At 41.4% G+C, this 25,622-nt stretch overlaps 2 protein-coding genes across 7 annotated transcripts in view; both read left to right on the forward strand.

The window, feature by feature from the left end:
- The window catches only part of LOC141582216 (uncharacterized), a 34,090-nt gene extending 9,191 nt beyond the window's left edge, over positions 1–24,899 (forward strand). The window contains 3 exon segments of the mRNA XM_074389838.1: positions 541–643; positions 24,249–24,466; positions 24,468–24,899. Of these exon segments, the coding sequence (XP_074245939.1) occupies positions 541–643; positions 24,249–24,466; positions 24,468–24,899 (753 nt within the window).
- Positions 24,850–25,622, forward strand: part of TCF12 (transcription factor 12) — a 370,294-nt gene continuing 369,521 nt past the window's right edge. For 5 of the 6 annotated variants that reach the window (XM_039468699.2, XM_039468700.2, XM_039468695.2 and 2 more), the window contains exon 1: positions 24,850–25,112. The gene's annotated coding sequence lies outside the window, so the exon portion shown is untranslated. The remainder of the gene's footprint in view (positions 25,113–25,622) is intronic. The other variant, XM_039468698.2, reaches the window with a different exon arrangement.

Raw genomic sequence — 25,622 nt, forward strand, 5'->3', positions numbered from 1 at the left:
CCACGATTGTGAGGCCTCCCCAGCCATGTGAAACTGTGAGTCTATTAAACCTCTTTTGCTTTATAAATTACCCAATCTCAGGTATGTCTTTATTATGGTGCGAGAACGGACTAATACAGCTTTCTAACAAGCAGTCGGGTGATTTGTATGAATATTACAGTTTTAGAAGTGGTCTATATTATAAGACATACTGTTTTTAAAAATTTTCAAAGATCACTCATCATTATGCTCTACTCATCCATAGCATTACTAGATTTAATGCAGGACACAACACTCAGTTAAATTAGAATTTTGGATTAACAAGGAATAATTTTTAGAATTAGTATGATCCATACAATATTTGTTATGCTAAAAAATTATCCCTTGTCTCTATCTGTAGTTCAAATTTAACTGGGCATCCTGTATTTTATCTGGTAACCATCCTTAAAGGTATCTACACAACCGTCTCCTTATAATTTAGAAACGAAATAAAAGAAAGAGAAATCAACATAACTGCCTACTGAAATGCGTTTATATCAGTTTTCTGTTTTGGCATGCTAGACTATAAGTGTCATGAGAGCAAAACATCAAAAGTGTACAAATCCAAGCACACTCTGCATTCTGCTTAAGCATTTGACGCTTGAGATCCTCTATAATTTGAAGGGTAAATGTTAACTGTTCTGTGAGGCAACTATTTTTAAAATATCCCTATGAATTTTACAAAACTCACTTAATGAGTTTTGACCAGTAACACCTTTATCTCACAGAATGTGACCATATAAACTTAGTAAATAAAGGAAGTTTGTGATAACTGGGCTATATCATTGCTGGGTTACTTCTGGAGACTGCTATTTTAACTTCATTTTCTTCCTAAAGAAAAGAGTTGATCAAAAGCAAAAATTGATAAATGGGATCTAATTAAAGAGCGTCTGCACACTAAAAGAAACTATCATCAGAGTGAACAGCAACCTACAGAATAGGAGAACATTTTTGCAATCTATTCATCTGGCAAAGGGCTAATATCCAAAATTTACAAGGAACTTAAACAAATTTACAAGAAAAAAGACAATCCCATTAAAAAGTGGGCAAAGGACATGAACAGACACTTCTCAAAAGCAGACATTTTTGTGGCCAACAAATATATAAAGAAAAGCTCAACATCACTGATCGTTAGAGAAATGCGAATCAAAACCACAATGAAATACTGTCTCACACCAGTTAGAATGGTGATTATTATAAAGTCAAGAAATATCAGGGTGCTAGCAAGACTGTGGAGAAATAGGAATGCTTTTAAACTGTTGGTGGGAATGTAAATTAGTTCAACCACTGTGGAAGACAGTATGGTGATTCCTCAAAGACCTAGAACCAGAAATACCATTTGACCCAGCAATCCCATTACTGAGTATACACCAAAGAAATACAAATCATTGTATTATAAAGATATATGCACACATACGTTCACTGTAGCACTATTCACAATAGCAAAGACATGGGATCAACCCAAATGCCCATCAGCGACAAACTAGATCAAGAAAATGTGGTACCTATATACCATGGAATACTATGCAGCCATAAAAAGGAATGGGATCGTGTTCTTTGCAGGAGGATGGATGGAGCTGGAAGCCATTATCTTCAGCAAACTAATGCAGGAACAGAAAATCAAACATCACATGTTCTCACTTATAAGTGGGAGATGAACAAAGAGAACACAGGGACAGAGGGAGGGGAATAACAGGAACTGGGGCCAGTTGGGGTTAGGAGAGCAGGGGGAGGGAGAGCCTCAGGATAAATAACTAATGCATGTGGGGCTTAATACCTAGGTGATGCATTGATAGATGCAGCAAACCACCATGGCACAAGCTTGCCTATGTCTCAAACCTGCATTTCCTGCACATGTATCCCAGAACCTAAAATAAAATTAAAAAAAGAAAGAAAGAAAAGAGAAGAGTTGCTCCCGGAGGAGAGAGATCCAAGATGGCTGATCACTAGCAGCTCGGGATTGTAGCTCCCAGTGAAAGCGCAAAGAATGAGAGGACGCCACACCTTCACATGAATTCTTGTTGCTCACGCACCAGGAGATTCCCAGCAGAGGAGCCCCACGGGTCGCCAGCGCGACTCTTGTGACCGGCGAGGCGGTTTTGCCGGCGCCTTGGAGCGACGGTTCTTGGTGCAGGGTCAGAAAAGCACCAACAATCTTAATGCCGCTGATTTGGTCGGTGCAGTGGGTTGCTCAGATTTCGGCGCTGAGAATCAGTAAGCTGGACGTCCACTCAGAAACCTAATTACAAAGACGGTAAATACAAAGACCACAGATGGATAAATTTATAACGAAGGGAGGAAAACGCCCAAAAAAGGCTGAGAATGCCCAGGATCAGAACGCCTCTCCCTCAGCGGGGGAATCACAGTTCCTCATCAGCAACGGAACAAGGCTTGATGGAGAACGAGTGTGTTCCAATTACAGAAGCAGGAACAAGGCTTGATGGAGAACGAGTGTGTTCCAATTACAGAAGCAGGCTTCAAAATGTGGATAATGAGAAACTTCTGTGAATTAAAAGAACTTGTTTTAACCCAATCTAAAGTAACTAAGAACTTTGAAAAAAGATTTGACGAAATGTTAAGAAGAATAGACAATTTAGAGAGGAATATAAGTGAATTGATGGAGCTGAAAAACACAATAGGAGAACTTCGTGAAGTATGCACAAGTTTTAACAGCCGAATTGATCAAGCAGAAGAAAGGATATCGGAGGTCGAAGACCAATTCAATGAAATAAAACAAGAAGACAAGATTAGAGAAAAAAGGATAAAAAGGAACGAGCAAAGTCTCCAAGAAATATGGGACTATGTGAAAAGACCTAATCTACGCTTGATAGGTGTACCTGAATGTGACGAAGAGAATGAATCCAAGCTGGAAAATACGCTTCAGGACATTATTCAGGAAAATTTTCCCAGCCTAGTAAGGCAGGATAATATTCAACTCCAGGTAATACAGAGAACACCACAGAGATATTCCTCAAGAAGAGCAACTCCAAGGCACATAATCGTCAGATTTACCAGGGTTGAAATGAAGGAGAAAATACTAAGGGCAGCCAGAGAGAAAGGTCAGGTTACCCACAAAGGGAAGCCTATCAGACTTACAGCAGATCTCTCAGCAGAAACCCTACAAGCCAGAAGAGAGTGGGGGCTAATATTCAACATCCTTAAAGAACTTTCAACCCAGAATTTCACATCCAGCCAAACTAAGCTTCACAAGTGAAGGAAAAATAAAGTTTTTTTGTGAATAAGCAAGCACTCAGAGATTTCATCACCACCAGGCCTGCTTTACAAGAGCTTCTGAAAGAACCACTACACATAGCAAGGAACAAACAGTATCAGCCTTTCTAAAAAAATTATCAAAAAGAGCATCAATATAATGAAGAATTTACATCAACTAATGGACAAAATAGCCAGCTAATGGCAGTATTAAACTCACATATATTATTATTAATTCTAAATTTAAATTGACTAAATCCCTCAATCCAAAGACAGGCAATTTGAATAAAAAACTAAAACCCATCAGTATGCTGCATCCAGACCCATCTCACATTCAAGGATACACAAAGACTCCAAACAAGGGATGGAGAAAGATTTACCAACCAGAGAGCTAAAATAAATAAATAAAAAGCAGAAGTTACAATTAAGCAACAAAGATCAAAAGAAGCAAAGAAGAACATTATATAATGATAAAAGGATCAATGCAACAACAGGAAGAGCTAAAGATCCTAAATATATACGCACCCAATACAGGAATACGCAGACATACAAGACTTATAAAGAGACTTAGACTCCCACATAATAATAGTGGGAGACTTCAACATTAATATTAGACAGATCAATGAGACAGAAAATTAACAACGATATTCAGGACTTGAACTCAGATCTGGAACAAGTAAATGTAATTAACATTTATAGAACTCTCCACTTTAAATATACAAAATATACACTCTTATCAGTACCACATCATATCAACTTAGAAGTTTAAAAGAAATCTTGGTTGGCTCCTTGTCTGTTATTCTCTTCCCTCATTTTCTTTTATGTCTCCATTATTAAGGACAATTATAGGCATACCCATATTTAGATTGCATTCTAGCCCGGGCAATAAAGCAATACCCCCATCCTCTCTCCCTCTTCCTCTTTCTCTTTCTTCCTCTTCTTTATTCTAAAAAAAAAAAAAAAAAGAGTTGCTCCCTATGCCCAGGAATTTTAGAAAAATGGCTTTCAAGCATTCTGGGAAAGAGGCAAATTGTATGATATATCAATTAGAATTAGAAGTATCACATTCAGACATTGACAACAACTTTTAGTACTATAAAATGTGGCCAGGTGCAGTGGCTCATGCCTGTAATCTTAACACTTTGGGAGGCTGAGGAAGGCCAACTGCTCAAGCTCAGGAGTCCAGCCTGAGCAATATGGCGAAACCCTGTCTCTACAAATAATACAAACAAATTAGCCAGGCATGGTAACATATGCCTAAAGTTCCAGCTACTTGAGGGGCTGAAGCAGGACCATCACTTGAATCCAGGAGGTAGAGCCTGCAGTGAGCTGAGATCATGCCATGGCACTCCAGCCTAGGCAACAGAGTGAGACCCTGTCTCAAAAGTAAAGTAAAATAAAAGCACGCCAATTAGCTGTATTTGTAAGATTACTTAATTCATTTTAACATTTAGCTAGTCCAGTTATTTCCAACCAGCCAAATAGGCAATTTTGGGTGGTGGTGAAGACACTGACTTTCCTTTTATAACCTTTTGTGTAGTTATTAGTGAGCCACCTCCAATACAGTTTACCAATAAAAATTTTCCATTTGGGTGGGGAGTTGGGGAGAGATAGCATGTTGAGAAATGCCAGATACAGGTGAAGGGGAGGAAGGCAGCAAATCACACTGCCATGTGTATACCTATGCAACAATCTTGCATGTTCTTCACATGTACCCCAAAACCTAAAATCCAATAAAAAAATTTCCATTTATCATACTCCCACCAAGGCTTATCTTATCCTTTTGGTGAACAATGAAGTGTCCAGGACTGTGAGAGGGATTACAGTTCCAAGAAGCAGAATATCCTCAGGGGCTGAGGAGTGTTGGAAACTAAATATGTATTTGCCTCCCTCTCCCAGAGTTTTTATATCACCTTTGCTGTCACCTTTTAGTTCATTGTTTGCAAACCCCACCCTAGAGGCAGTTATCTGTGATGTCTGAATGATGGACCCTGGTTTTATAGAGCAGACCACAAACACGCTAGTTGACTAGGCTTACTTTTTTTTTTTTTTGAGATGGAGTTTCGCTCTTGTTAACCAGGCTGGAGTGCAATGGCGCAATCTCGGCTCACCGCAACCTCCGCCTCCTGGGTTCAGGCAATTCTCCTGGCTCAGCCTCCTGAGTAGCTGGGACTACAGGCACGCGCCACCATGCCCAGCTAATTTTTGTATTTTTGGTAGAGACGGGGTTTCACCATGTTGACCAGGATGGTCTCGATCTCTCGACCTCGTGATCCACCCGCCTCGGCCTCCCAAAGTGCTGGGATTACAGGCTTGAGCCACTGCACCCGGCGGCTTACTTTCTTTTTTAAGATGAAGACTCGCTCTGTCACCCAGGCTGGAGTGCAGTGGTCTGATCTTGGCTCACTGCAACCTCCGCCTCTCAGGTTCTAGTGATTCTTGTGCTTCAGCCTCCCGAATAGCTGGATTACAGCATGTGCCATCACGCCCAGCTAATTTTTGTATTTTTAGTAGAGACAGGGTTTCACCATGTTGGCCAGGCTGGTCTTGAACTCCTGACCTCAAGTGATAAGTGATCCACCCGCCTTGGCCTTCCCAAGTGCTAGGATTACAGGCAAGAGCCACCACGCCTGGCTAGCTTTCCTTTAAACATTAAATAATAATAGAGAAAACATTTATAAGTACATTATCAATTGCTGTACCTATGAACACTATTTCTATAAAATAGCCAAGTACATTTATGTGTCACTTAATGATGGTATAAGTTCTGAGAAATGCATCATTAGACAATTTCATCACTGTGCAATCATCATAGAGGGCATTTACACAAAGCTAGATGGTATAGCCTACTACGCACCTAGGATATATGTTACAGCCTATTACTCCTAGGCTATAAACTTGTACAGTATATTACTTTACTGAATACTATTTGTAACTGGAACATAATGGTAATTAGTGTATCTAAACAGAGAAAAAACAATGCGTTGTGCAAAGACATTACAACAATCCCCACATCACTAGGTAATAGAAAATTTTCAGCTCCATTATAATCTTATGGGACTACCATCATATATGCAACCCACCATTGACCAAAGTGTCATTAAGTGGTGCACCACTGTATTTATAATAGAGAACCATTAGAAATTACATACAGCGGCTGAGCGCGGTGGCTCATGCCTATAATCCCAGCACTTTGGGAGGCCGAGGCAGGTGGATCACAAAGTCAAGAGATCGAGACCATTCTGATCAAACATGGTGAAACCCTGCCTCTACTAAAAACACAAAAATTAGCTGGGCATGGTGGCGCATGCCTGTAGTCCCAGCTACTCAGCAGGCTGAGGCAGGAGAATTGCTTGAACCCAGGAGGCAGAAGTTGCGGTGAGCAGAGATCGTGCCATTGCACTTCTGGGTAACAAGAGCGAAACTCCGTCTCAAAAAATAAATAAATAAAAATAAATTTAAAAAAAATTTAAAAAGGCCGGGTGCAGTGGCTCAAGCCTGTAATCCCAGCACTTTGGGAGGCCGAGGCGGGTGGATCACGAGGTCAAGAGATCAAGATCATCCCGGTCAACATGGTGAAACCCCATCTCTACTAAAAATACAAAAAATTAGCTGGGCATGGTGGCACGTGCCTGTAATCTCAGCTACTCAGGAGGCTGAGGCAGGAGAATTGCCTGAACCCAGGAGGCGGAGGTTGCGGTGAGCCGAGATCGTGCCATTGCACTCCAGCCTGGGTAACAGGAGCAAAACTCCATCTCAAAATAAATAAATAAATAAATAAAATAAATAATAATAATAATAAAAAAGAAATTATATAAAGCCCCTTCCCCCAAACAGTATACCTATTAAATAAATAATAGTATATGCACATGATGCCGCCATTAAAAATAACATTTTTGGCTGGGCACAGCGGCTCACACCTGTAATCCTAGCACTTTGGGAGGCCGACGTGGGAGGATCACTTGAGCCAGGGAAGTTGAGGGTGCAATGAGCCACAGTCACACTACTGCACTCCAGCCTGGGAGACAAGAGTGAGACCCTGTCTCAAAAACCAACAAACGAACAAACAAACAAAAATGTGGGTTCCCTGTTACATCAAAAGGTAAGTATAAAAGACTTCTAAGTCATGTCAAAAGAGACTCAGGAAAAAACTTGAAGATGCTTCCATTGATCAAAGAGGTGAGGAACAGTTAGAGCATGAATTCTGTACGATATCTGTAATGGACAGATGCACAGTAAATATGTTTTAGTCTATCAGCTAAGATTGATGCTCTAAGACAAAAAAACCTCTGTTGATACCTTTGGAAGATGCAAGGAAAACAATTTATTATTTTAAAAACTGGTAAATAAAGAGAATGAATCAAGCATCTAGTTCATGTCTCATATATAAATTGGACCTCAGGGTAACCCAATAGTTGATGATAGTAGTTTTCTCTTTACATATTTTAGCTAATAATTGATGCAGAAATGATATATTATCATCATATTGTAACCCCTAGTGAAATAATGCAGCTAGGGAATGATCATTAACAATGACTAACTTTATAAAAAGATTAACAAGCAGACATTTGTCTCCTACATGATCACATATCAAATATTCTTGCCAAAAATTCAACTAGAATTTGATCAAACCTATATATCTAAATAATAACAAAATACAGAAGATAAAGAAACATATTAAATAACACTAAGGGAGTTACAATTAGAAAATTCACTCTATGGGCCAGGTGGGATAGCTCACACCTATAATCTCAGCACTTTGGGAGGCTGAGTTGGGAGGATTGCTTGAGCCGAGAAGTTCAAGATCAACCTGGGAAATATAATCAGACCTGAATCTGTACAAATAAAAAAATTAGCCAGGCGTGATGGCTTGTGCCAATAGTCCCAGCTATTCAGGATGCTGAAGTGGGAGGATCGATTTAGCCCAAGCAGTCAAGGCTGCATTGAGCCCTGATTACACCACTGTACTCCAGCCTGGGTGACAGAACAAGAAAGGAAAGATGAAAGAAAGGCGAGAGAGAGAGAGAGAGAGAGAGAGAGAGAGAGAGAGAGAGAGAGAGAGACACGGAAGGATGGAACTAAGGAAGGAAGGTAGAGTGAGGGAGGGAGGGAAGAAGGGAGGGAGGGAAGGGAAAGAGGGTAGGAAGAAAGGAAAAATTTCACACTACGAAAAGTCCTATAGGACAAACAACCCAATTTTGCCTCAACAAATCAAATAAAAGAGAAGGAGAGAGAAGCAAAAGATTAAGAGGCTTAAGACACATATCAAATAATGCAACAAGTGGACTTTATTTGGATCTCAGTTTTGAACAAATTAACTATAATAAACATGAGACCATTGGGAGAAATTGCATGAGACCATTGGGAGAAATTGCAACACTGAATAGACGATATTAAAACATTTAAATGAAAACTGTGAGACGTGGGCCCGGCACAGTGGCTCATGCCTGTAATCCCAGCACTTTGGGAGGCCGGGGCGGATGGATCACGAGGTCAGGAAATCGAGACCATCCTGGCCAACATGGTGAAACCCCATCTCTACTAAAATACAAAAAATTAGCCGGACCTGGTGGTGTATGCCCGTAGTCCCAGCTACTCAGGAGTCTGAGGCAGAGGAATCGCTTGGACCCGGGAAGCAGAGATTGCAGTGATCAGAGATTGTGCCACTGTACTGCAGTCTAGTGAAAGGGCAAGCTCCATCTCAAAAAAAGAAAGAAAGAAAGAAAGAAAACTGTGAGCTGTTACAATGGTATTACTTGTCATTGTATTTTTTACAAGTGTTCTTATCTTTTATATATAAAAGAGGAAATATTTGTGAATGAAATGATTTGATGTTTGCTCAAATTAACCTGGATGTCTAACCTAGAAATGTTTCAATAATTGTTGAAGCAGGGTGGAATTTCAAGGGGGTTCATTATACTATGATTTCTACTTTTTTGTGTGTTTGGAAATTTTTGTTAAAATAATTGGTTTATAAACTTGTACTGAGATGATAATCTCAATTTTAGGTTTGTAATATATATTATATAAGTATACACATGCATATATATAAAACATACCAAAACATCTTTAGGTAACCTCATTTCAATGAGATTATAATATACATTTTTTTCTTATTCTTATTTCTTTCTTCTTTCTTATTTTCTATTTAAGGAAAATAGACTTTAAGAGGCACAAAATTCAGTTATTTTCAATGCTTTAAGCTTCACAAATAATGAAGACCAGAAAAAAATTCTCTCAACTGCTAAAAGTTGTCTTTATATAGTGGAACTACATGAGATTTTACTTCAGTTTTTTCATTTCTTTATTTTCCCATTTTAGCATAAACGCATATCATTTTAGGATTCAAAAATCCAACAAACCTTAAATCTAAAGGGACAATTAATTTATGAAGGATAAACAAAATTACTTATTCTTTAGGGCAAGATTTTTAAAAAATACAGGTGTAGGCCAGGCATGGTGGCTGATGCCTGTAATTCACAGCACTTTGGGAGGCCCAGGTGGGTGGATCACCTGAGGTCAGGAGTTCGAGACCAGCCTGGCCAGCATGGTGAAACCCTGTCTCTACTAAAAAAAAAAAAAAATACAAAAAAATTAGTTGGGCATGGTGGCACGTGCCTGTAAGCCTAGCTACTTGGGCTGCTGAGGCAGGAGACTTGCTTGAACCCGGAAAGCGGAGGTTGCAGTGAGCCAAGATCACACCATTGCACTTCAGCCTGGGCAACAGAATGAGACCCTGTCTCAAAACAAACTAACAAAAATACAGGTGTAAGAAACATTATTTACATTTTACATGCCTGTTTGACAGATTACCACTAAGGCAAGGATGGAAAAAGTAATCAGAGCTCTTTTGATTCAACAAATGAATGCAATGAGGCTACATTTCTAAGAAAACTGTATTATTTAGCTAAAAGGGAAATTAAGCACTGAACTGAGAGTGTAGAGAAGGGCTGGCAAAGGAAACCAGGAAGGAGAAAAACCAAAAGGTAAATTTCAGGGTGTTTCAGAGAATGTAACGGGTTGGTTGAATCAGAGAGACCGGATTTTACTATCAAATGTAAGAAAGTGTAAGTTCAGAAAGAGGAGATCATGATTTTATGGTTTCATAGCCTATTTTTTCCCCATAACATTGATACCAGCTTTTTTCAACTTTAAGAAAAACTTTGTAAATATCATTTAAAAATACCACAGATTAAAAAAGCTATAGATTTAAAAAGTCTCTTGATCTACCATACTTGGTTATTAATTGCTCTTTGCTGGATATCTGTTTTTTAATCTTATAAACACAATGTTTTCCTTTACAAATAAAACTTTTCCCCTATTTTCCTGGAAGTAGAAATTTTAAGTAGAATTACTAGATTAGGAGTAAGAGCATTTAGAAGGCTCTTTGACATATACTGAATAGTTGCTTCCATAGTGGTTTTTACTAATTATTAATTTGTTAATTCCCAATCTACATTTATCCAGCAATGTTTATGGGTGCCTATCACTGCATAATCACCAGCATTGATCATTATGCTTTTTAAAATATCCATGCAAATTTGACAGTTGTAACATGGGATCTCATTTTACTTGCATATCCTTGATAGGTACTCACATTAACTATTTTAAAGCCCTCTTTCATGAATATTCTGTTATATATTTTGTTTTAAAATGTAAATCTTTTGAACTGTCTACTGTGTCTAGATCTTTGTTTCTGTTTAATTGACAGAATAAACAATGAACCCACTTAGACATATTGACTAAAAGAGTCAGGTTTTAAGAACATTGCTCTGACATCTTTGAAATGCAGAGAACAAGTTCCCACTTGAGCATATGTGTTCCTCTCCACCCCCACCTTTTTACCTATTACTTGATGCTAATCATCCTAATGTTTCAGATAGTTCTTTTAAGTTCCCTATGTTTGTATCTAGCTGTAAATCAGCTCAATTTACAGATGGAGCAAAAAACAACATGGCTGATATTATTGATGGGCCAGCCACATTCTCGTGCTCTGTCCTTCTGGGACCAATACTTTCTGAGATGGTCAGGAACAGAATACTGATCTGTGTAAAGAGACCCCTGCTTCTCTGAGAGAAGTTAACAGATCCTTTGGGGATAAGCCTATGATTTTGATTTCTCATTAGCATTGTGAGCTTCATTCAAGTGTGACTGACAGTCACACAAGTCAATATGGGAGCACTTTGGGAGAGCCAAGTTAGAGTTTTTTCTTATAGATTAATGCTTCTGTTTCTACATGGTTCATTGGAAAAACAAATCAGAGCACTTTTAATTCAACAATTGAATGTAATAAAGCTAGTTTTTAAGAAAACTGTATTATTTGGCTAAAAGGGAAATAAAACACTAAATTCCTTGTTCAAATAAAAATGTTACTGAAGGAAATGAAAGTATATTCTAGATGATTATTAATGCTTTCATTTTCACTTTCTTTAACTCTAGTTTAAGTCTCATGTAAAGACTAAATGCAACTCAGATTTAGCAAGCAAAGAATATTTATTTATTTGCCAGTTTTAATCCCATCAAGCATACTTTATCAAAACTTGAATAATGTCAAGGTGGAACACATTAGATCGTTAGAAATAAATAGAGTGGAAGAGGTAGCCAAAGACCCAGGAAATAATGAGCAAATCTCATCCATGATATTCCTCTGCTTTCATTCCCAATTCCGCAGGAAGCTGATATCCCTCAACGTAAAAGATGTTTAAAATATTGAATGGCATTATTTTATCGTGCTACTGAATACAGTTTGAAAGCTTAAGGTGAACATTTAAGGTTAATGTTTAAAGATTAGAAACAATTTAAAAAAAAAAACCTCTGGTAGGCTTATAATGCAAATGAAATAGGAAAAATTACACGAAGACATCTTAAATTTAAAGAAGAATGTCCTAATCACCAAAACTTAATGTGTAATTGCATAAAAATGCTGGTACAGTGAAATTGGAAATTCAACAGATGGTCCCAAAATAAAATATTTCTGTAGTAAGAACAATTGTTCCCTAACTCTTCTCAAATTAAAGTGTGAATAATTAAGTGCAATTTAAATCGTCTAATCCAAATCAATCAATCATTTTTATGAAATCACCCAGGGGAATCAAGAGAAGGTAACTTTCACTGAAAACACAATTTCTGATTTAATTAATAAACAATTAGTGACGAATTATTGGTATTAGAAGGAAGACACAGTTATTAATAGGAGAAAAATAAATACAACATAAGCCTTACCCTTGAAGAACTCCTAGTTAAAGGAAATTGGTCATATGCAACTAAAAACTTGTGAACACTAACCATGATTTTTTGATAAATATTCAAATAAACAACAGATTTACTATTATAATAGACTGAATTTGCCTAAGATGCTAGTGACTTGCAAGAAAAGATTTACAAGATCGGACACTTGGGGAGAGCTGAACTTGGTGGGCATAGTGTCCTTTTTCTGGACTTTTCACCAGCATTAACGTTTGCCTTTAGCAACCATTTCAAAATGGTTAATTTAACCAGCCTGGGCAACATAGTGAGACCTCGCTACACAAAATACAAAAATTAGCTGGGTTTGCTGGAGCGTGCCTGTGGTTCCATCTGCTTGGGAGGCTGAGGCAGGAGGATTGCTTGAGCCTGTGAGGCGGAAGCTGCAGTGAGCCATAACGGCCCACTGTACTCCAGCCTGGGCAACAGAGCGAAATCCTGTCTCAAAGGAAAAAAAAAGGTTAATTTAAATGCATTTTTATTCTTTTTAGCATTGCTGTATCTTGTTAAGTACATTGCTCTAATGTCTTTATCTATTCAAGGTAAATCTACTCTGGCAGCCCAATTTATATTCATCTTAATTTTCCTGAGCTGTTAAGGACATCACAGGGCCACTGCTCTAAAGACACTATTTGTCAAACTTTAGCGGACAACAGAAGCACAGGAAGGGGTTGTTAAAAAATAGAATGCAGCTGGGCCAGGGGCTCACGCTTGTAATCCCAGCACTTTGGGAAGCCGAGGCGAGTGGACCACGAGGTCAAGAAATCGAGACCATCTTGGCCAACTTGGTGAAACCCCATTTCTACTAAAAATACAAAAATTAGCTGGTCGTGGTGACACATGCCTGTAATCCCAGCTACTCTGGAGGCTGAGACAGGAGAATCGCTTGACCAGGAGGCGGAGATTGCAGTGATCCGAAATCATGCCACTGTACTCCAGCGTGAGCAACGGAGCCAGAACTCTGTCTCAAACGAACAAACAAACCAACAAACATAGATTGCTAGCCCCACCCTCAGAATTTCTGGAATGGAGCTCTACTCACCGAGTAGGTCTTGAATGGGGCCCCAAAATTTGCATTTCTAATTAGTTGCCAGATGATAGTAATACTACTCATCTAGGAATCACAGTATGAGTGAGAACCACTGTTCTAAGTGATACCTATCTGCATGTTCTCAGAAGATAGTTGAGATCCGAAGAAGAGTTGAGGAAATCAATAAAGAATTTTCTTATTCCCACGAAAATCTCAGGCCTGGTTCTGTCTATTCATGTATTCAAGGTCAATCTCTTCTCTTCTGCAGGGTTCTAGTATTGGGTGTCTTTTTAAATATTTATTTATTTAGAGATGGAGTTTCGCCCTTGTCACCCAACCTGGAGTGCAATGGTGCTATCTCGGCTCACTGCAACCTCTGCCTCCCCAGTTCAAGTGATTCTCTTGCCTCAGCCTCCCGAGTAGCCGGGATTACAGACGCCCACCATCAGCATTTTGTTGCCCAATTCTTATATGCCACACAACCGAGTATCACACATTTGAGGGAAGTCTCTCTCATGGGAGACAGGAATTGAAATAACAAAAAGTGAATTGGTGAAAACAGAGACTAAAGAAGGAAAATAAAACTATATAGAGAGTTAGAAATATATACTATTTGTAGAGTTATGTTTATAAAATATACATATTCAAGAGAAAGTTGCAACCATGAAACAAAAGCAGACAGAATAATCTTTTTTTTTAAAAAAAAGAAGAAATAAGTGTTCAGGAAAAAAACAATCTTAGGATTGAACATAGGAGACTGGGTGAGGTGGCTCATGCATGTAATCCTAGCACTTTGAGAGGCCAAAGTGGATGGATTGCTTGAGCTCAGGAGTTTCTACTAAAAAAAAAAAAAAAAGAAAATAGGAAAGTAGAAATGAAAAAAAGATTAAAAAGGAAAATTAAGGGCAGGGCATGATGGCTCACGCCTGTGATCCCAGCACTTTAGGAGGCTGAGGCAGATGGATCACCTGAGGTCAGGAGTTCCAGACCAGGCTGGCCAACATGATGAAACCCTGTCTCTAATAAAAATACAAAAATTTGCTGGGCATAGTAGCGTGGCAAATGCCTGCAATCCCAGCTACTCGAGAGGCTTAGGCAGGAGAATTGCTTGCGACTAGGAAGAGGCAGAGGTTGCAATGTACTGATGTACTCGGCAACAGAGCAAGACTACTTTACAAAAAACAAAACAAAACAAAAGATTTGAAAAGAAAATTAGAGAGATCAAAGATGGCTGATTACTAGCAACTCAGGATCGTAGCTCCCAATGAAAGCGCAGAGAACAAGAGGACACCACACTTTCAGATGAATTTTTGTTGCTCACGGACCAGGAGATTCCCACCGGAGGAGCCCCACGGGTTTCCAGCGCGACTCTTGTGGCCAGCATGGAGGTTTTGCTGGTGCCCCAGCGAGGCAGTTCTTGCTGCAGAGTAAACGGGACTGGGTGCTCTTTTGGTCGACATTTGGAGCTCCGGGAAGGCAGAGTCGCCTATTCAGCTGATTGAAAAAGGGACTCAAGAAGGAAGCCAGACTGGACATTTCCGGGCAGAAAGGCACCACGAATCTTAACGCCGCTGTTTTGGCCAGCCTAGTGGGTTGCCCAGATTCCGGTGCTGGGAATCAACAAATTGGATGTCTACTCTGAGACCTAATTTGAAAGTCGGTAATTACAAAGACGACAGGTGGATAAATTTACAATGATGGGAAGAAACCAGCGTAAAAAGGCTGAGAATACCCAAAATCAGAATGCCTGTCCCTCTACAGGGGATCACAGTTCCTCATCAACAAGGGAACAAGGCCTGATAGAGAACGAGTGTGTTCCATGAACAGATTCAGGCTTCAGAAGGTAGATAATAAGAAACTTCTGTGAGTTAAAAGAACATGTTCTAGCCCAATGTAAAGAAACTAAGAACCTTGAAAAAAGGTTTGACGAAATCCTAACAAGAATAGACAATCTAGAGAGGAATAAAAGTGAATTAATGGAACTGAAGAATACAATATGAGAACTCCATGAAGTATTCACAGGTTTTAACAGTCGAATTGATCAAGCAAAAGAAAGGATATCAGAGGTCGAAGACCAACTTAATGAAATGAAACGAGAAGGCAAGATTAGAGAACGAAGAGTAAAAAGGAATGAGCAAAGTCTCCAAGAAATATGGGACTATGTGAAAAGACCTAATTTACGTTTGATAGGTGTACCTAAATGTCATGAAGAGAATGAATCCAAGCTGGAAAATATTCTTCAGGATATTATTCAGGAAAATTTTCCTAACCTAGTAAGGGAGGAAAATACTCAACTTCAGGTAATACAGAGAACGCCACAGAGATATTCCTCAAGTAGAGCAACCCCAAGACACATAATCGTTAGATTCACCAGGGCTGAAATAAAGGAGAAAATTCTAAGGGCAGCTAGAGAGAAAGGTCAGGTTACCCATAAAGGGAAGCCTATCAGACTCACAGTAGATCTCTCAGCTGAAACTCTACAAACTAGAAGAGAGTGGGGGTCAATATATCCTCAAAGAAACGAATTTTCAACCCAGAATCTCATATCCAGCCAAATTTAGCTTCATAAATGAAGGAAAAATAAAATTTTTCACAAATAAGCAAGCACTCAAGAGATTTCATCACCACCAGGCCTGCTTTACAAGAGCTTCTAAAAGAAGCACTATACACAAAAAGGAACAACCAGTATCAGTCATCCCAAAAACTTACCAAAAGGTAAAGAATATCTCCATAATGAAGAACCTATATCAACTAAAGGGCAAATAGCCAGCTAGCATTAAACGACAATATTAAACTCACAAATATCAATATTAATCCTAAATTTAAATGGATTAAATGCCCCAATAAAAGACACAGGCAAATTGAAGAAAAAGTCAAATCCCATCAGTTTGCTGTATCCAGATCCATCTCATAAGCAAGGACACACAAAGACTCAAAACAAAGGGTTGGTGGAAGACTTACCAATCAAGTGGAGAGCCAAAAAAAAAAAAAAAGAAAACAGGAATTGTAGCTTTCGTCTCTGACAAAATAGACTTTTTTTTTTTTTTTTTTTTTTTTTTTTGAGGCGGAGTTTCGCTCTTGTTACCCAGGCTGGAGTGCAATGGCGCGATCTCGGCTCACCGCAACCTCCGCCTCCTGGGTTCAAGCAATTCTCCTGCCTCAGCCTCCTGAGTAGCTGGGATTACAGGCACGAGCCACCATGCCCAGCTAATTTTTTGTATTTTTAGTAGAGACGGGGTTTCACCATGTTGACCAGGATGGTCTCGATCTCTCGACCTCGTGATCCACCCGCCTCGGCCTCCCAAAGTGCTGGGATTACAGGCTTGAGCCACCGCGCCCGGCCAAAATAGACTTTAATAATAACAAAGACTAAAAGAAACAAAAAAGGACATTACATAATGGTAAAAGGATCGATGCAACAATAGGAGTCAATGATCATAAATATATATGCACCCAATATAGGAACACCCAGATACATAAGACAAGTTCTTAATAACTTATAAAGAGACTTAGACTCCAGCACAATAATAGCGGGAGACTTTGACACCACATTGTTAATATTCGACGGATCAACGAGATAGAAAATTAACAGGGACATCTATGATTTGAACTCAGACCTGGAACAAGTAAACTCAGTGAATAACACAAAGACTCAAAACAAAGGGATGGAGGATTTACCAACCAAATGGAGAGCAAAAAATAAAATAAAATAAAAAGCAGGAGTTGCAATTCTCACCTCAGATAAAATAGACTTTAAAGCAACAAAGATCAAAAGAGGCAAAGAAGGACATTACATAATAGTAAAAGGATCAATGCAACAAGAAGAGCTAACGATCCTAAATATATATGCACCCAATACGGGAGCTCCCAGATACGTAAGGCAAGTTCTTAATGACTTATAAAGAGACTCCCACACAATAATAGTGGGAGACTTTAACATCACATTGTCGATATTAGACAGATCAACGAGACAGAAAATTAACAAGGACATCCAGGACTGAAACTCAGACCTGGAACAAGTAAACTTAATAAACATGTATAGAACCCTCCACCCCAAATCCACAAAACATACATTATTATCAGTACCACATCACACCTACTAAAAAAAATAATAATAAAAAAATAAATTGGAAAAGGAAATGGTAGACTTTTGGGGAAAAGAAGTCTTGCAATATGAGAACATTTTAGTCACAAGAACTTAGAGAGGGAAGAGGACTGGGAAGTTTCTTTCTAGAAAAAAGAAAACAAAACTGTTAGACTCATAGAAGATGCCACTGGATACTTACAGTGTTTAAGATCATTCTAGAACAGGATTTTTCAGCCTGGTCACTGTTGACAAAAAAAAAAAAAAAAAAAAAGAAAAGAAAAGAAATTTAAGGAAATTTCCTAGACCGCAAAGCAGAAAGAGAAGACTAGTTCAATAAGTTCAGAATGCAAATAATAAGAGCTTAAAAAAATCAGAAGTAAATGAAATAATCTGGGAAAAATTCTCTGAATTTAAGTACAAGTTACCAAATTGAATGAATTCATCAAGTGGACACTATAATGGATAAAAATAGAGCTACACCAAAGTATGTGATCGGGAAATTTGAGTATATGGCAGATAAAGAGAAGATCTTTAAGCTTCCAGACAGGACACAAAAAAGGACAAATAGAAAAGACTAAAAGTAAAAAATGGCATCCATTGTTTAACAACATTGGAAGCAAGTGGGCAATAGAACAAGACTTTCACACATTCTTTTTTTTTCCTTTTTTGAGATGAAGTCTGGCTCTGTTGCCCATGTTTGAGTGCAGTGGCTATCACAGGTGCAGTCACACCGCACTACAGCCTCTAATTCCTGAGCTCAAGCTCCTCTCACCTCAGCATTCAGGGTAGCTGGGACAACAAATGGCGCACCACCACACCCAGCTTCCAATACACATATTTCAAATAGCTAGATCTCAGTTACTTGCTACAGTAAGAGAAGCATTCCAAACACCAAATACCTTTTTGGAATACATTTCTGCCACGTATTTGAAAAGGCAGGTGCCTAGGAACCAAGATAACAAATAGAACTATGTTCAAAATCTAAAAAAAACCCTAGTTTACTTATTCTGCTCTACCCATTTAACCTGTCTTTGTTTGGAATTTGAAAGTTTAAAAACTGATGGTGAGTACCAACAGGGACTGATGACAACCTATTAGAATGTAAGCTCCATGGAGGCAGGAATTTTTTTACTTTTTTTCCTCATTTTTCATTAGTATAATCCAAGTATAGAAGACAGTTTTGGGCACAAAGTATGTACTTAATAGATATTTATTCAATTGATAAAAAACTGAAAGAATAAACAAACGCCAGAGGCAGTTAGGAGTCTACAGAACAGCAGCTGAATTTATAAGTACTCAAGCTTTTGAAAAATAAAATTAAATCTTCACTCATAACTTTCTACTGACTACCTTTACAATCAAACCTGCAGAAGAATGGTAATGTTTATTTGTCATAGTCTAATATGATGAATGACCATCATTTAAAAAAACATTTTTTTTTTTTTGAGACAAAGTTTCACTCTGTCACCCAGGGTAGAGTGCAGTAGTGCAAACATGGCTCACTGCAGACTTAACCTCCTGGGCCCCAGCAATCCTCTGGCTCAGCCTCCCAGGCAGCTGGAACCACAGGTGCATACTTCCACACCCAGCTAATTTTTTTATTTTTTGTAGATATAAGGTCTTGCCATGTTCCCCAGGCTGGTTTCTAACTTGTGGGTTCAAGCAATCCTCCCCTTGGCCTCCCAAAGTGCTGGGATTACAGATGTGGGCCACCATGTTTAAAAATCATACTACATTAAAGGGCATTTTTGGGCTATTAAAGGACATTCTCATCTCAGCCTCAACCTGCTGGGCTCAATCAATTCTCTTGCCTTAGTTTCCTGAGCAGCTGGAACTATAGGCATATAAATGCTCAGCTAATTTTTAAATTTTTTGCAGAGACAGGGTTTCCCAGTTTCTTAGGCTGGTCTTGAACTCCTGGGCCCAAACCATCCACCCACTTCGGCCTCCCAAAGTGCTGGAATTACAGGTATGAGCCACCACATCCAACAACAATTCTTTTAACAACAGCTCTCCCTTCCCTATTCTGATTGTATGACTGGCAAGTCACCAAATATTTAAGTTTTTAGTCTGTACAAATTTTACTTTGTTGGCAAAAGGGAGGATTTATTCACATGCTTTGATGTGGTAAGTATTCTTGCCTTTTTTATTTTTCTTAGTATCTATTTTGGCAATCTTTAATCTACGGGAGTAGCCTATACAAATCTGTGTAGCTGACTTCCATCATGCTATTATAAACTCATGTGAGTTAGGTGCTCCTTCCTTTTTTTTTTTTTTGAAACGGAGTTTCTCTCTTGTTACCCAGGCCGGAGTGCAATGGCAGGATCTCGGCTCACCACAACCTCCGCCTCCTGGGTTCAGGCAATTCTCCTGTCTCAGCCTCCTGAGTAGCTGGGATTACAGGCATGCACCACCATGCCCAGCTAATTTTTTGTATTTTTAGTAGAGATGGGGTTTCACCTTGTTGACCAGGATGGTCTTGATCTCCTGACCTTGTGATCCACCCGCCTCGGCCTCCCAAAGTGCTAGGATTACAGGCGTGAGCCACTGCGCCCGGCCGGTGCTCCTTCCTTAAAAAGATACCCAATACTGCTGGGCGTGGTGGCTCACACCTGTAATTCTAGTACTTTGGGAGGCTGAGGTAGGTGCATCACCTGAGGTCAGGAGTTCGTCACTACCCTGGCCAACATGGTGAAACCCTGTCTCTACTAAAAATACAAAAATTAGATGGGTGTGGTGGCAGTAGCAGAGAGCTACCAGACAGTCTAGTAGCCATCAACCTTGGATCCTAGTGGATAATGTTAGGAGGCCAGTCACTCCATCCAGATAGCAATTTACTACATCAAGTAAACACCTGACTTGACTCTCTTCCCTCTCCTTTTTTCAGCTTTTTAGAATATTTGTCTTCTTAAAAGGGGCCAGTCAAGTCCATCTCCCAAGGAAGTAAAAAGTCCATTGCTTTGGTTGCTTTTCCTTTTGACTATAAAGGTTTCTCTGGGCAACTCAGGTGTCCTTGATAAAATATGCCTAGGTGTGTTCAAAGATAAAGTATGTGTGTGTGAGGGGGTGCTCTTAAAAAGCAAGGACTGAAATCATGCTGACAGAATTCCTGTGTCTGTCCAGTAGTAGGTTACAGTGAATGGACAGTGAACCAAGCTCTATTAGATTGCTGGGCATGGTGGCTCGTGCCTATAATCAAACCCAGCAATTTGGGAGGCTGTGGTGGGAGAAGCACTTGAGCCCAGGAGTTTGAGATCAGCCTGGACAATATAGTGATACTTTGTCTCTACAAAAAAAATTTAAAAATTAGCCAGGTGTGGTGGCACGTGCCTGTAGTCCCAGGTATTTCAGAGGCTGAGGTGGGAGGATCACCTGATCCCAGGAAGCAAATGTGCAATGAACTGAGATTGTGCCACAGCACTATAATCTGGGCAACAGAGTGAGACCCTGTTTCAAAAAAAAAAAAAATCTGGCCAGGCGCGGTGGCTGAAGCCTGTAATCCCAGCACTTTTGGAGGCCGAGGCAGGTGGATCACGAGGTCGAGAGATCGAGACCATCCTGGTCAACATGGTGAAACCCCGTCTCTACTAAAAATACAAAAAATTAGCTGGGCATGGTGGCATGTGCCTGCAATCCGAGCTACTCAGGAGGCTGAGACGGGAGTGCTTGAACCCAGGAGGCGGAGGTTGCAGTGAGCTGAGATCGCGCCGTTGCACTCTAGCCTGGGTAACAAGAGCGAAACTCCGTGTCAAAAAAAAAAAAAAAAAATCTATTATAACCTTCTTGAGGGCAATACAGGTTTTAGGCTTTCTGTCCTGAAACATTTAACACCATGCCTTGCATATAAGAAATGCACATTAAATACTTCTCAATATTAATTTGTTGATAGTGATTAACTTATACTACAGAAACAGTACTATTAATCAACACTGAATTTATATCACTTAGTTGTTTCTCTCTGACCTTTTTGATAAAGGCTTTATCTAGCTGGGCCAGCAAAGGCCCAGAAATGAGTTATCAGTGATACAAAACTCCACTTTTTATATTTTTTGTTTTTCATATAAATCAGAGGTATTACAAGAGATTCACTGGTGGGAATCATTTTCTTATTAAAAATGACACGTATCTCTACCAGGTTTGGTAACAGGAAAAAAAAAATGACACCTGTAGACTATATTGTGAAAAATAATTTCATGCCATAATGTTAAATGAATGATAGATTTAATTCCAGCTCTTCCTTTTTGGGTTTACTATGCTGTTGGCACTACGTTAGGAGCATGGTACTGACAGATGCATGTTGGTTGTAACCTTCAAGGGGTTCACAATCTAATAAGGAAAATAAATTACAAAGTAAAACTATATGGGCCATAACAGATAAGAAAAACTTCACCAGTCAGTCCCTAAGGAATGAGGGAGCCCCTATGACTGAAGGTTTGGGCAGATATGATATTCTTTCTCTGCACTAGTTGAGTGAGAAGAATGAGAAAAAAATATTGAAAACAGCATAAATTCTACATATGGGATCACATACCTTCTCCTATCCCAAGATTTCTCTCCATTTTTACCATGGAGTCATAGAATCTTATCACAGTGGTATGGTTAGAATGTGTCCCCTAAAAATTCACGTGTTGAAAACTTAATCCCCAATGCAACAGTATTGAGAAGTGTGGCCTTTAAAAGGGACTTCTAAGAGAGTACAGCCCTCATGAATGGATTATGCTGTCATGTGTGCTCATTTGCCCTTCTGCATGGGATAACACAGCATGAAGGCCTTTGAGATGCTATTGCCATACTCTTGGACTTAGCAGGCTCCAGAACCATGAGCCAAATAAACTTCTGTTATTTATAAGTCACTCAGTCTATGGTATTTCTGTTAGCAGCAGCAGAGAACGAACTAAAACACATGGGAATGGGACCTTAAAAGTTAACTAATCAGACTTCCTACCTGACATTTATGTCTTTGCTACTAAAAAAATGGTCATTGGGCTGGTACTGTGTAGACCACACTAGATTACGAACAACAGAAAATTCGAATCCCATTAGTCTAATCAACGAAGATACACCTGAGATCATGAGTTGCTTGATTAAGAGCCTTAAAAATGTCACCAAAAGCCAGGCATGGTGGCTCATGCCTGTAATCCCAGCACTTTGGAAGGCTGAGGTGGGTGGATCACCTGAGATCAGGAGTTCAAGACCAGCCTGGCCAACATGGTAAAACCCCATCTCTACTAAAAATTAAAAAAAATTAGTCGGGCATGGTGGCGAGTGCCTGTAATCCAGCTATTCCAGCGGCTGAGGCACAAGAATCACTTGAACCTGGGAGGTGGAAGTTGCAGTGAGCCGAGATTCCACCACTGCACTCCAGCCTGGGTAACAGAGCCAGACTTAAAAAAAAGTAACCAAAGATTAGATCTCTGTTTGCTTTCTTAATGTCTGCTTTATTTTAACCCAGACCTTGTGTGTGGAAGATGGCTACCCACCATCCAGAAGACCCGTTTTTTTTTTTTTTTTTTTTGAGGACACGCAGAGAGAAGGGGTTGCCTTTGAAAGACCAGGAAATTGGTCCTCTTATTGGCCGAAATGTGTCACGCCCATTGCCAACCAATAACTGTGGCAGGGAATGGGATTATGCTGAGTTAGGTTGGAATTATGGTGAGTTGCTTAGATTGGAACCATATGCTCCTGTAGGTAGGCAAAGGAGGGACGTGACTAAGAACTGGGCTTATTTACCAAGATAAGGAAGAGTGGCTATTTTGGGGAGTCTAGGCTACCACAGGATCAGTCATAAGGTTCAGGTAGAGTCAATGGAAAGACATGGAAACCCACCTGACAGCTGGTTGTACCATCCGCCCTCCATATCTGGGGTTTCCAAAATTGAGGATTCAACCAATTGAAATAAAAAATGTAGTTAGGCTTACCAGGATTGCATCTGTACTGAAAATGTGGAGATTTCTTTGGGTGATTATTCTGTAAATACACCTTAACAATTAATACACAGCATTTAAATTGTATCAGGTTTTATAACTAATCTAGAAATGATTTAAAAGTATATGAACATCTTAAAAAATCCAGAGTCCGGGAATCAATCCTACGGATACAAAGAGACGACTGTAGTAAGTACAGTAACGGCATATGGTGGGTGAATCTACCTCCCTTTCCATCCCAGCCCGGAATCCAAAGGCTCCTTCTTGCCATGTTGTCCTCAGGCCTTGGCTGCTTCCTTCCATTTGTTATTCTGGAAGTGTCTTCTTTCTTCAGTGTTTCTTCTGAGTGGGCCTTACCGGTGTTGACTACACTCACTGACCTAAGAGTCAAAACACTGGCTGCCATTCAAGAAAATCTCACTTCCAGCCCAGAATCGCAGAACCGAGGTTTATTTTGTCTTCCTTCTACTCTGGGGCTTCTTGGAGGCCAAGTTCAGAACTGGCGCACAAGACAGTGGCTGAGTGACAGAGCCGCCCCGGGCTGTCTCTGGGAGGTGAAGAGACTGGGTTGATCGATTCCCAAGAACTCGTCCGACGTGCAGTTCGGCGGCTCCGAACGGGATTCGGGTGGGAGGAGGTGCCTGGAGATGCGGGGTCTGTGTGAGTGGGGTATCTGAGAACCTGAAGCTCACCCTGCTTTGTCTGCTTTGAGGGAGGTTTTTTGCCCTTTCTCCAGCGTTCGGCTCAGCAGCGCATCTGACCGACCGCGCCTACTCCCGGAGCGGCCGAGGAGGCTGGGTCTCCGGTCCCCACGCGCGCAGTGTCTGCGCCGAGTGCAGCCCTCCTGAGGGCCGGAGCCTCGGGGCCCGGCTGAGGGTGGCGTCCAGCGTGACCTGCTCTGGAACCGCAGCCTTCCGTGCTCTGCGGCCTCGGGTTCCGGGAGGCTCGGGAGCCTTGGGCGGCGGATCCAGATGCTCCCACAGCTGTGTCTTCGTCGCTCCGCTTCGGGGTCCAAGACCCAACAAGACCAACGCGAGGAGGCGCCCACGGTGCCCGCCGCCCCGCTCCCAGGGGAGCCGGACGAGGGCTCCTCGGCGAGCGGTCCGGGCCTGCTTCCCAAGTTGCCTGCGAGCGCCTCCAGCCCCTCCCCGCCTGCCCCAACTCCGTGCCGCCTCTCTCGACTGCGGGCTTTGTCCACCCGCCGCGGTGCGGCTCCTCCCCCGTCTCCGCCGGCTCCTCCCCACCCCCTCTGCTGGCCCCACTTCCTAGGCGGCGGAGCGGGCCGGCGAGGGAAGGGTTAACCCGGGGCTCTTCCCGGCGCGGAGGGATCCGGAGGCGAGCCGAGCGCGGTGCTGAGGCCGCCTCAGCGAAAAAAATGTCCGCCTGAGGAGACCCACAAGTTCTATTCGGGGGGACTGACTGCCCGCCCCGGGAGGAAGGGGCGTCCAGGCCCGAAAGCCGCCTCCCCCGCCCAGACCCAAGAGCTCGTGCGGGGCAAAGTGAACCGAGCCGCGGGGCGGTACAAGGGGAAGCCCGAGCCCGCTCTCCTGGCCAAAGTGAACTTTAATCGGGGTGGTTGGATGCGGAGACGGGGCGGCAGGTAATTGCGGGCTAGTGAGCGGGAGGGGGGAGGCGCGGCAGGGCTGGGGGCCGCGGGGCGCCGCGGCGTCCCTGCCGGAGCGGGGGCGCCCCTGGCCCGCGCCTCAACTCTGCGCCCCTTTGTACAGTGCCAGACCCGGGGTCCCCTCCAAGTTGGGGAGCGGAGTGGGGGCGGAGGCGCGAGTCGCGGGCGCTCAGGCCCGCTGGCGGCGCGCTCGGCCTGTGCGCCCCGTTCGGCGCTCGACTCGGGCCGGCGCCCAGGCTCTGGGGCGCGCGGGAGATCGGGCGGCTTCGGCCGCGGAGCCAGACTCATTGTTCGTAGGTCCCGGGCAAGGCAGCAAAAGTGGGAGGAGGCCGAGCCTGGGTAGGAGGACGCCCGACGAGAGCGAGACTAGTTGTCGGCGTTTCTGTTTTCTTTTTAAAAACACCCCTTGGATGCGCTGGGGGTGCTTTCCGACCCCCTGGGCCCGCCGGGGACATCCGGGCGGCGGCGGCCGCAGACGCGGGCCTG

The sequence above is a fragment of the Saimiri boliviensis genome, chromosome 2 (genome assembly GCF_048565385.1).
Source record: "Saimiri boliviensis isolate mSaiBol1 chromosome 2, mSaiBol1.pri, whole genome shotgun sequence".
NCBI lineage: Eukaryota > Metazoa > Chordata > Mammalia > Primates > Cebidae > Saimiri > Saimiri boliviensis.